This window comes from Melanerpes formicivorus, unplaced genomic scaffold (assembly GCF_026170545.1).
Source record: "Melanerpes formicivorus ecotype bairdi unplaced genomic scaffold, bMelFor1.0.p_v2 SCAF_182, whole genome shotgun sequence".
NCBI lineage: Eukaryota > Metazoa > Chordata > Aves > Piciformes > Picidae > Melanerpes > Melanerpes formicivorus.
The window spans coordinates 203,427-214,580 of record NW_027142534.1 but is presented as its reverse complement, the minus strand read 5'-3'; the positions used below and the strand labels follow the sequence as shown (position 1 = coordinate 214,580).

The 11,154-nt window shown below is 52.7% G+C and overlaps 1 protein-coding gene and 1 gene segment (V, D, J or C); one reads left to right on the top strand and one right to left on the bottom strand.

The window, feature by feature from the left end:
* Positions 1-1,786: 1,786 nt before the first annotated feature.
* Positions 1,787-2,683, bottom strand: LOC137457542 (T cell receptor alpha variable 1-2-like). The segment is given in 2 exon segments: positions 1,787-2,154; positions 2,635-2,683. Coding segments are annotated over 2 exon segments (417 nt in total).
* A 3,363-nt stretch (positions 2,684-6,046) lies between these two features.
* Positions 6,047-9,832, top strand: LOC137457541 (olfactory receptor 6F1-like). Its single transcript, XM_068169405.1, is given in 3 exon segments — positions 6,047-6,138; positions 9,107-9,612; positions 9,615-9,832. Coding segments are annotated over 3 exon segments (816 nt in total).
* Positions 9,833-11,154: the final 1,322 nt, after the last annotated feature.

The window sequence follows — 11,154 nt, the reverse complement described above, 5'->3', positions numbered from 1 at the left end:
ATCTGACACGTGCAGTCACCTCTCTGAAACGTGAGGCTCAGGGATCAGCTTCCACTCCCCTCCAGGCAGCCTTAATGGAGCCTGCCTATTAGGCTCCTCGACCTCAATCTGGACCCTGAAACAGAGAGGGAGGAGAAAGGGGCAGTAGCTCAAAACAGATTTAGCTCTATTGTTAATGCCTCATCCAGGACAGGCCTCTGTGTGGTCATTTCTGTTGCACACTGTGCATGGAGTAGAAGGAAGGACAGCTGGGATGGGGGCATCTAAGGAAGCTGCCTGAGCAGCAAGAGACCTGGTTAGAAGAACTCAAGCTCAGTTAGAACTAAATCAAGCCAGGGAGAGCAAGGGGAACAGCAAAAGTTTCTTCAGGTACATTCATGGCAAAAGGAAGACTAAGGCAGGTGAGGGCCCCCTCAGAAAGGAAAGGGCAGAACTGGTGACAAGTGACATGGAGAAGGCTGAGGTCCTCAACAACTTCTTTACCTCAGGCTCCACTGGCAAGGGCTCCAGCCACACTGCCAGAGTCACAGAAGATAATGGCAGGGGCTGGAAGAAGAAGGATCTGCTCATTGTGAGTGAAGATCCCCTTAAGGACTTGAGAGTGTACAGGACCATGGGACCCAACGGGATACACCCCCAGGTGCTGAGGGAACTGGGGATGAGGTCACTGAACCTCTCTATTGTGTTCCAAAAGTTGTGGCAGGCTGGGGAAGTCCCCACTGAGTGGAAAATGCATCTGGCCAGTGCTAGGAGGAAAAGAATGAATGGCAGCAGCAGAGGCCAGCTGCTGGGTGACCTGACAAGGAGTGCAGGGCCCCTTCCTGGCAACACAGCCACAGGAAACCTCACTGTGTGGCCCAGGTGAAGATCACTTCATGCACTGCAGCCATCCAGCACTTGAGCTGAGGCCTCTGCTGGCACTGACACATTCCTGCCATGGCCATCCTGGGGTCTCTGAGTCCCAGCACTCAGAAGCTGCCTCCTCCAGGGCATGAGGCAGGAAATGAAGAGGCAGCACTGGGGAAAGAAGCACCCAGCCCATGCCATGAGCTGGGATCTTTCCTCTTCATCAGCAGCACCTTCACAAATGGCCACCCCAGAGCCATTCAAGTTTTCCACAGCCCAGCCTCTGCCTCCACCTGCATCCTTTTTTGGTGTCATTGCCTCAGGTTGCTGTGTAAGGAAGGCATTGGCTTGGGGGCTGGGGGATGAGGTGGGGACACAAGTGGCCAATTCATCATTGCCAGAGGAAGGAGAGAGTAGGGAGCACAGCAGTGAGGCCCTTTCAGGCACTGTCCCCAGCAGCTGAGGAAGACATCCCTGGCTCCTGCACAGGCAGTGCAGATCACACCTGAAAGAGATTTTCTCATGCTTTCAGTAGCTGTGTGCTGGAAGAAAGAGGCAGCCCAAGAGCTTCTGCTCATCATCTCTCCACCTGGACTTGCAATGGAGGCCATGGCCATCACCCAAGGAGAAGGACAGCAAGGGCAGGACTCCCACACACCCTCTAGACCCAAAGAGTTGATAAGCAACTCCCCTTGTCATTGTTAGCTGGAATGCAGGAGGGGAGTGGATGGCCCTTAAGGAGGGCAGGATTGGATAGAGAAGCTTTGCATAGAGAGGAGGCACCAGGACTTTCTGCACTGAACCCTCTGGAGACACAGAGGCTTTGGGAAGGAACCCCCTGTGTCCAGGGCTGTAATAAAAGCATAATATGAGAACCTGACTGAGTTTCTTGTCCTTCTCTAAATCACTGAGGTCTCTCACAGGTTGATGTTGAGAGGAATTAGCCAGGCCACACACCAGGGCTCTCCTGCCCCTCACACAGCTTCTTGCACAGCCAAGCAAGCTCCTGCACCACGGTGTCACCCACAGCACAGAGGTACAAGGCACTGTCAGAGACCTCCACTTCCTCCAGCTGCAGCAGGCTGTATTTCCCCGTGGTGTTCAGCAGCGTGGTCAGACGGCCGCTGGCCTTGGGGCCAGCTACTGCCTGGTACGAGAGCAGCTGGGGAGCTTGGCCTTTCTTCTGCTGGTACCAGAACAATGCCCCAAAGTTAGCTGTCTGGTAAGTGCATTTGGTGTGGAAAGTTTCTCTTTCCTTCACTGTGACTTGTCCTTCTTGCTGGGTGACAGTGACCTGCCCCATGGTGCCTGGAAGAAAGCAAAGGTCAGGGACTGTGGAGGGAAAGATATGCAGAACAAGTGGAGATGCAAAGTGACAGAGGAGAAGGTTCCCACAGCACAAGAATGCCAATTCCCTCCCACAGAGATACCCCAGAGAGAGCTGAGCTTTCACCCAGCTCTACCCTCCTGTCACTTCTCAGCCCAGAGTGAAACACTGGGCCCAGACAGAGCAGCAGAGAGGGACTGAGAGAGGTGGACACTCAGCAAGAGGACAGGAAGGCAAGAGGGCTGAGATGGTCAGGAGAGGAGCTGCTGCTTCTGCAGCTGAGCTCTCCTGTTCCATCAGGAGCAGCACCTTGAGAAAGCAGCTGCAAAACCACCTGTGTGAGCTGAGGCTTCCCAAGCCTGGCCCAGAAGTGCAGAGCAGCTCCTGCAGAGCTCTGCTGAGGGGATGAGGCTGCCCTGGGCAGGAGAGGAACCATGCTTGCAGTGCAAGGCAGTGCTTACCCTGTGGTTGCCTCAGGAAGGCAGCCAGGAGGAGATAGGCGAGGCGCATGCTGAGACCCATCCTGCTGCGTGTGTGAGAGAGACTCCAAAGGCCACAGGTCCCAGGCAGAGCCCCACGAGAGCAGAGCTGCCGGAAATGACTCTGCCAGGGGCACAGCCACTGCCATGGGCAGGAGAAAAAGCTGCTGCTCAGCACACCTGCAGTGCCTGTGCTGTGCTCTCCTCCAGCAGTGACACATGTGGCTCCTGCAGCCAACAGCTTCTGCTGCTCCCAGGGGAGGGATAAAGAGGAGAGAGGTTACCAACCTCTCTGACATATTGTCCTCTGCATCCCTGCCTTTTGCCACCTCTCTCAGTAGTAAGAATTCTTTCTCTGGTTTGTCTTGTCCTTGCTCCTGCAGAGTGTCTAACCCTATGCTGCTGTCAGCACTCCCCACCCACTTTGCCACTCAGTCCCCTCAGGCACTGCAGGGTTTCCACCTCCATCCAGAAGAATTGATCTCAGTCAAGGTCTCTGTCACAGCACTCTCCTCTCCTCTCCTCTCCTCTCCTCTCCTCTCCTCTCCTCTCCTCTCCTCTCCTCTCCTCTCCTCTCCTCTCCTCTCCTCTCCTCTCCTCTCCTCTCCTCTCCTCTCCTCTCCTCTCCTCTCCTCTCCTCTCCTCTCCTCTCCTCTCCTCTCCTCTCCTCTCCTCTCCTCTCCTCTCCTCTCCAAACCTCTCCTCTCCTCTCCTCTCCAAACCTCTCCTCTCCTCTCCAAACCTCTCCTCTCCTCTCCAAACCTCTCCTCTCCTCTCCAAACCTCTCCTCTCCAAACCTCTCCTCTCCTCTCCAAACCTCTCCTCTCCTCTCCTCTCCAAACCTCTCCTCTCCTCTCCTCTCCTCTCCTCTCCTCTCCTCTCCTCTCCTCTCCTCTCCTCTCCTCTCCAAACCTCTCCTCTCCTCTCCTCTCCAAACCTCTCCTCTCCTCTCCTCTCCAAACCTCTCCTCTCCAAACCTCTCCTCTCCAAACCTCTCCTCTCCAAACCTCTCCTCTCCTCTCCAAACCTCTCCTCTCCTTTCCTCTCCTCTCCAAACCTCTCCTCTCCAAACCTCTCCTCTCCAAACCTCTCCAAACCTCTCCTCTCCAAACCTCTCCTCTCCAAACCTCTCCTCTCCTCTCCAAACCTCTCCTCTCCGAACCTCTCCTCTCCAAAACTCTCCTCTCCTCTTCTCTTCTCTTCTCTCCTCTCCTAAGTGAAGCTCTTTGGGCTTGCTCCTCCTCCCTGTGCAGGTATTTTGGCAAGCAGAATTGTGCCAATCAACAATGGAGGAAGGCCTCCTGCTTTTGCTTCTTTTACTGATTAAATCAGGCAATTGGAGGACAGTTTAACACACAATTCATTGGTCTCTGGATGGGGAGATAAAGGATGGCATAAAAGAACTGAAGGAAGAACTTAAGACCTCCATGTCCAAATTGGTGAAGGGGGATGAGACCACCCCTTCCTCTTCTGAATGGGTCCATGTCTGGGCAATGGGAAATGACATCCTCCTGGGAGGCCAGCTGGAACTAGGCCAATTCAAAACAGACCTCAACAATCACGTGGGTCTCCTTGGATAAACCTGTGTGAGCAATCTGGTGAGATCAGGAACAAGTGGGATGGGCAACCCACCTCTGAGCTTCTGAGGAGAGTGCAGGAAGTGCAGAGTGGCAAACCCAGAGGCAACACTACCACAAAGGAATCTGCCTCACTTTCCCACAATGGTTCAGGTTGCTCAGCCATGGTTCTGACAATAACACTAAAGCCTGTGCCAACTGTAGATGCAATGTTCAGAATTAGAGGCACCCTACCTCCTGCCAGGAGGAGGAGTGGAGATAACAGAGTCTATTGGAAAGTGTTCATGAGGGGTCCAGAAGTATAGGGCCTTGGCTGACACAGGTGCTCAGTGTAACCTAATACCATCAAGTTGTAAAGGTGCAGAGTCCATAACCCTTTCAGAAATCACTGGTGGGCCTCAAGAGCTGCCTCTGTTGCAAGCTGAAGTAAGAGTAACTGGGAATGAGTGGAAGAAACAAAGCCTTGCAAGGGGTCCAGATGCACCTTGCATTCTGGGAACTGGCTTTCTGAGTGAAGGGCAGGTCAAAGATCCTGAGGGATAGAAATGGGCTTCTGGAATAGCAACTGTAGAAATGGATGGAGGCAAATTAAAGTTGTCAACTAGACCTGACCTCTCAGCTGAATCTGCAGCTGTGGGACCGCATTGTGAAGAAGCGGTTATTAAATTTATGAATATGAAATAGGAATTATTAAAACATTATTTTTCTTATAAAAATTATTAATTACCGATGAATCACTAATTCATATACATGTTCTAGTGCACGTTGGTGAAATACATTCCATAAGTGGCTTAGTATGGTAATTAGAACTCGATTGAACTATCTACAGAATTAGAACTAGAGTTACATAACAAAGGGTGCAGTTCCACCGCTGAGCCACTAGAAGGCGACACGACGGGGAGAGGGCTGCTTCTGGCTATACACAGAGCTATTCCAATGTTCCAATGTTTCTCTGCATCAGAGATGACTCTGCTAGCCGCGCATACTTTGAACTGAGAGTTAGTGGATGGAAAGCACGTGGGAGATACTCTGTAGCTGTTTTTTGTGGTAAGGTTGGGGTCTGACAGACTCCTGTGGTGGCACTGATTCCTAGGCAATATAGACGGCGGTGCTGGGTAGCTGTCTCCTCTCTCCACAGCAGTGGTGAGGGGAAACGGAATCTGGGCTTATTGAGGAAGTAGGTTCCCCTCACAGGACTCGGTCGGCTCCCTCCAGACGATAGGAAGCGGTCCTGGTCGGCTTGGCTCATGGGGCCGGCCCTCGGCATCAGCTCGCACGTCAGGGCGGGGCGATGGTTCCCGATAGGCGGGCTCAGGCTCGGGCTCAGTCAAGTCCCTTCTCCCCGGCAACTGGGCAGATCTTACCCTCGGGGGGTTCCAGTCCCCCAGTGGCACGGTGGGCTCTCCCGGTCGCTGTGACTGGCTGTGACGATGCTGGGCTTCTCCTGAAAGCAGCTTTGGCCATTAAGCGAGAGAAGGTGAAAGGACCTGCCAGGCCAATCCAATTCCTGGGAGTGTGCTGCCAGGATGGTCCCCATCACATTCCAATGGATGGGATAAACAAAGTCTCCACCATTGCAAACCCCATAGATAAGGACACTCTCTCTTTCCAGGGAGCAGTGGGATTTTGGAGACTGCACATTCCTGGAGACCATCACTCTTGATGATGGGACTTGTAAGAATACCAATTTTGAGTGGGGTCCTGAGCAACAAGCAGCCTTTGACCAGATGAAGCAAGAAGTAGTCTGTGCCATGGGCTTGGGGCCTGTTTGAACTGGTCCCAACAATAAGAACTTGCAGACATGGCTGCAAGTGAGGATGGTCCAAGCTGGTGCTTGTGGCAGAGAGCGCCAGGTGAGACACGCAGACATCCACTTGGTTGCTGGAGTTGTGGCTACAAAGGCTCAGAGGTAAATTGCACTCCAACTGCTCTGGCACTCTGACACACTGGCACTGTGACTCTCTGTTGTGGTCTGTAAAAGGATAAATTAATGTTCAATAAGCGGAGTGATTAATTAAAAAAATTAATAATTTTATTAATCACAAAAAAAAAAAATCCCTCAAAAAACACTAATCAAAACCTATTTGCAGTTTGGAGGGGGTCGGTTGTGGAACAGATACCTCCCCAGCAGGAACAAGTAACAATTTAAACAATATCTACAATAATCTAGAAACAACAAACAGCACTTTAAACTGTAAAGAAAAGCAAGGGAGGTTGTAGACAAGCGGATGATTGTCTCTTCTCCCAGGCACCCAGTACCAGAACAAGAGGACAAAGTCTCAGGCTGCGCCAGGGGAGGTTCAGGTTGGATGTTAGGAAGAAGTTCTATGCAGAAAGAGTGATTGCACTATGGAATGGGCTGCCCGGGGAGGTGGTGGAGTTGCCGTCATTGAAGGTGTTCAGAAGGAGACTTGATGGGGTGCTTGGTGCCATGGGTTAGCTGTTTGGGTGGGTTGGATTGGTTGATGGGTTGGACACGATGATCTTGAAGGTCTCTTCCAACCTGGTTTAGTTTATTCTAATAAAGGTTTATTATTCTAACCTCGGCACTGGCACCGGCGATTGCCCAAACGGGGCGGGGTGCGGGGTTGGAACTCTAGGATTCCCTAAGGCAACAGACCTTCAACAGGTGCTTATAACAATCAGCTATTGTAATTCCTCACTGATCCTGATACCTCATGGCACACGTTAAGATCTAGACAAACCAAACTGGCATCGACCACGTGGAAGCTGCAGGAGCACCGTTTCACTTTCTGTTGGCGTTTGCAGCTTATTACTGAGGCAGGATTTGTTCCCGCAGGATTTGTTCCCAAAGAGCTTGTAGGTGAAAGCTTTGTAGAGAGAAGGTTTCTCGGCTGGAATCCTTTTGTAGCAGCGCTCGCTCCTTTCGCCAGTCAAATGAAATTGTCCTGGGGACTCAGCTCCTCTGGGTTTCGCCTCTCGGCCCGGCAAAGATGTATGTCTGTCCTCTGGGCTTTACAACGCTGGAAACAGTGAGGGGTCCTTGCTGTCTTGTCTGGGGAAGCTGAAACACAGTTCAGCTTCCAAGCGAAGCTTGTGGTTCCTTCCAGGGCGTGGACAATTGCAAGACAAGGCTCTGGCCCTTTGGGCTGATACTTACAGATTTCCCAAAGCAATAATGGCCAGTAGCAATACAGAGCTAGGGATAAAACCCTGGTATTGCAGCCTATAGAAAGCCTTCTTTCCAAACGTGGCCAAAAGCACGCCCACCTGGCTCATTCTGGCTCTGAGACATGTTCAGGCAAGCCTAAAGCACCAGATCTACTAACTTCTGCCTCATTGTCTGATTCAGAGTAATTTTGAGCCTTTTTTGTCCATCCAGGACACGCTCTGAAACTGTGACACTCTGGCACTGTGACATTGGCACTGTGAAAATCTGGCACTGTGACTCTCTGGCACTGTGACGCTCTAGCACGGAGAAAATCTGGCACTGTGACATTCTGGCACTGGGGCTCTGTGGCACTGTGACATTGGCACTGTGATGCTCTGGCACTCAAACTCTGGCACTGTGATTCTCTGGCACTGTGGCACTGTGACACTGTGATGGTCTGGCACTGTGATGCTCTGGCACTGTGACTCTCAGGCACTGTGACAACCTGGCACTGTGATGTTTTGTCACTGTGGCACTGGCATTGTGACACTCAGGCACTGTGGCTCTCTGGCACTGTGGCTCTCTAGCACTGTGGCTCTCTAGCACTGTGAGACTCTGGCACTGTGACTCTCAGGCACTGTGACTCTCAGGTGCTGTGACAACCTGGCACTGTGATGTTTTGTCACTGTGGCACTGGCATTGTGACACTCAGGCACTGTGGCTCTCTGGCACTGTGAAGCTCTGGCACTGTGACTCTGTGGGACTATGATCTCTGGGATTGTGATGCTGTGGCACTGTGAGTCTCTGGCACTGACATTCTGGCACTGTGATGTTTTGGCACTGTGACACTCTGGCACTGAGACATTGGCACTGTGGCACTCTGCAATTGTGACTCTCTGGCACTGACTCTCTGGCACTGTGACTCTCTGCCCCTGTTACACTAAGGCACTGTGACTCTGGCACGCAGACACTCTGGCACTGTGACATTGGCACTGTGATGCTCTGGCACTGTGTCTCTCTGGCACTGTGATGCTCTGGCACGGTGACACTCAGGCACTGTGACTCTGGCATTGTGACAATCTGGCATTGTGACTCCCTCGCACTGTGAGTCTCTGGCACTGTGAGTCTCTGACACTCCCAGGTCCTTCTCCACAGAGCTGCTCTCCAGCAGAACACCTCCTATCCTGTACTGCTGCAGTTCATACAACATCTCTGCAAGGTGCATTCCAGTGCTGGAATACCTAGATTGAATTTCCAGGTCCTAAATGTTATCTCTTATCTATTTTCCCAGTCCCTGGCTCCCAGCTCTCTCTTTCACTCCAATCTCTCCAGTTACTGCACTCACACAGGGAAGTTACACAGAAGATGTTTAATAAAGGATTTCACAAGAAGGCAGGGGAGGCACTCTGGTGATCAGTCTCAGGGCTCAGCTCATCAACTGCACTGATCAGCCTCTGCCTAGGTGCAGATGCCTCCTCTCATCCTTCTTCCTGTCCATTGCCTCCCTTTCCCCCTCCTCTCCTATCTCCTCTTCCCTCCCACCTATCCCCATGCACCTCAATATTCCTTCAGGAGTGTTGCCTCCTCCTGCAGGACCCATTCAAGGCATCCTCCTGTTCCTTTTGTCACTTCTTGTCTCTTTCAGAGCTCAGCCTGAACCACTGCAAAGCTACCCCTGCAGGTTCCTCATGGCCTTTGAGTCAGAGGCTGGAGAACTTTGGCCTTCCCCCATGTGACCCTGAGCCTCTGAAGTGCCTCCCTGCAGCTACAATAAGATCTGGGACACCACAGGTGTTGTGCCCAAAGCCATAGGAGTCATGCTGGGGACAAGCCCAACCATCTCCTTCAGTGCTTGCATGTTCCAGTTCTTCTCTCTTCTCTCCCTAGGCTCCACCGAGTGTTTTCTCCTCTCTGTCACAGCCTGCAACCACTACTTGGCCATCTGCAGCCCCTTGAGGTCCAGCTCCTTGATCAGCAGTGTCCTGTCTGCTGGGCTGGCACTCAGCTCCTGGCTAGGAGGCTTTCTGGCCATCTCACTGCTGGACTTGCTGACATCCAGGCTGATCTTCTGTGGGCCACATCTCATCAATCATTCCCTCTGCCATATCGATTCCTGCCTTGCTCTCTCCTGCAGTGGCACGTGGCCTGTGGAACTGGCAACCTTCCTTGTCTCCATCCTAGTTGTGGTGGCCTCCTGGGGGCTCACCCTGGTCTCCTACCTCTACCTCACCTCTTCCATCCTGAGGATCCAGTCAGCCCATGGCCGGAAGAAGCCTTTTCGACTTGCTCTGCCCAGCTCAGTGCTGTCACCATCTGGTTTGGCTCCAGCGTGTTCCTGTATGTCAAGCCATCAGCCCACAGCTCCCTGGACCTGAACAAACTCATCACCACCTTGCACAGAGTTGTCACTGCTGTGCTGAACCCCTTCATTTACACCCTCAGGAACCCAGAAGTGAAGCAAGCCTTGTGGAGGGCTTTACAGAAGAAATGAAGTGGCTTTTTGAGGAGCCTCAGGCACAGCACAGTGATTCAGCCCCTCCCTCCCACCACTTCTACCCTGCAGAACTTCCTCCCTGCAGTGTAAGTGCTCCTGGGCATCACAGGGAGGCCAAAGCCCCCAGTTCCCCAGTCAGCTCATCTCACTGGGCTCAGTCTTGATCCTAATGCTTCCACCACCCTCTGGCCACTCCTGGGGGAACTCACAATGGCTCCAAGTGCGGTGGGGACCAGCGCTTGGAAAGACTCACAAACCCCATCCAGAAAGAGTTCTCTGACAGAGCTGGAGGAGTCACCTCTCCTGCTCAGGGTTCATCCCAGGCCCCATCAGAAGTCCCAGCAGCTGCTCCTTGCTTCAGGAGATAGACCTCTGCTGCTGCACTCACTCTGATGTTTTCTGGCTGCAGCTCTGCCCCATCCTTGTGGCTGTTCCATGCAACCAAGCTGTCTTGGGTGGTGCCAGAGAAAGCCTGCCAGGCTCTGGGAGCTCTACCTGCAGCCACCATTCCTGCTGTAAGGCTGCCAGCACCATTACCCTCCCTGCCTCACCCCTCTCCAGTACCTGATTGTACCTGGAATTTCTAATTAAAGCAATGCAAACCTCTGCTTCCTGCTCCCTGTGTCAGGGCATTTCCACACCCAAACCCCACATCATGATTTAACTCTCCCTGCTTCCAGCCAGCTGGGGCTTTGCTGTGGCAGCCCCTGAGTGTGGTTGCCCAGGTCCCCAGAGTGCAGAGCTGGGAAGGGCTGGCTGGGCAGGAGCCTCTGCTGGCACTGGCTGGAGGGCATTAGCACTGCCAAAGGGCCCTTGATTGCCCCTTGCTATGACTGTCACTGCACAACAGATGAATCATGTCCTCAAAGCTCTTCCTCCATGAGGCCACTTCCTAAGGAGCAGGCAGCACCAGGGCAGCTCCACCTTTAGGAACAGGCTGGCATTGATTTCAGCTGAGTGCAGAGCTCTGGGAGGGAGATGCCTGAGCCCCAGAGGAACATCTGCTTGTCTCACCTGGAGGCAGTGGTGCTTCTGGAGGCCATTCTCCTGTATCCAGCTGTCCTGGGCACTTGGCAATTCGAGCTTCAGCCAGGCTCAGGCACCAGTGCTGTCACAACCCTTGCCTCAAAGCCTGGGCTTAAAGACAGAGCTGTGCCAGGTTCTGAGATCCCCAACAGACAAACCAAGGTCAATCCAGCACCAAGTGGCTTTTGAACCCCACTGAACTCTGTCTCAAATACAAACACAAATGGCAGTGCACTACAGCAGGTGTTCTTCAACCTGCTGTTAGCCCAATGAAATCAGAGAAGATTAGAGCA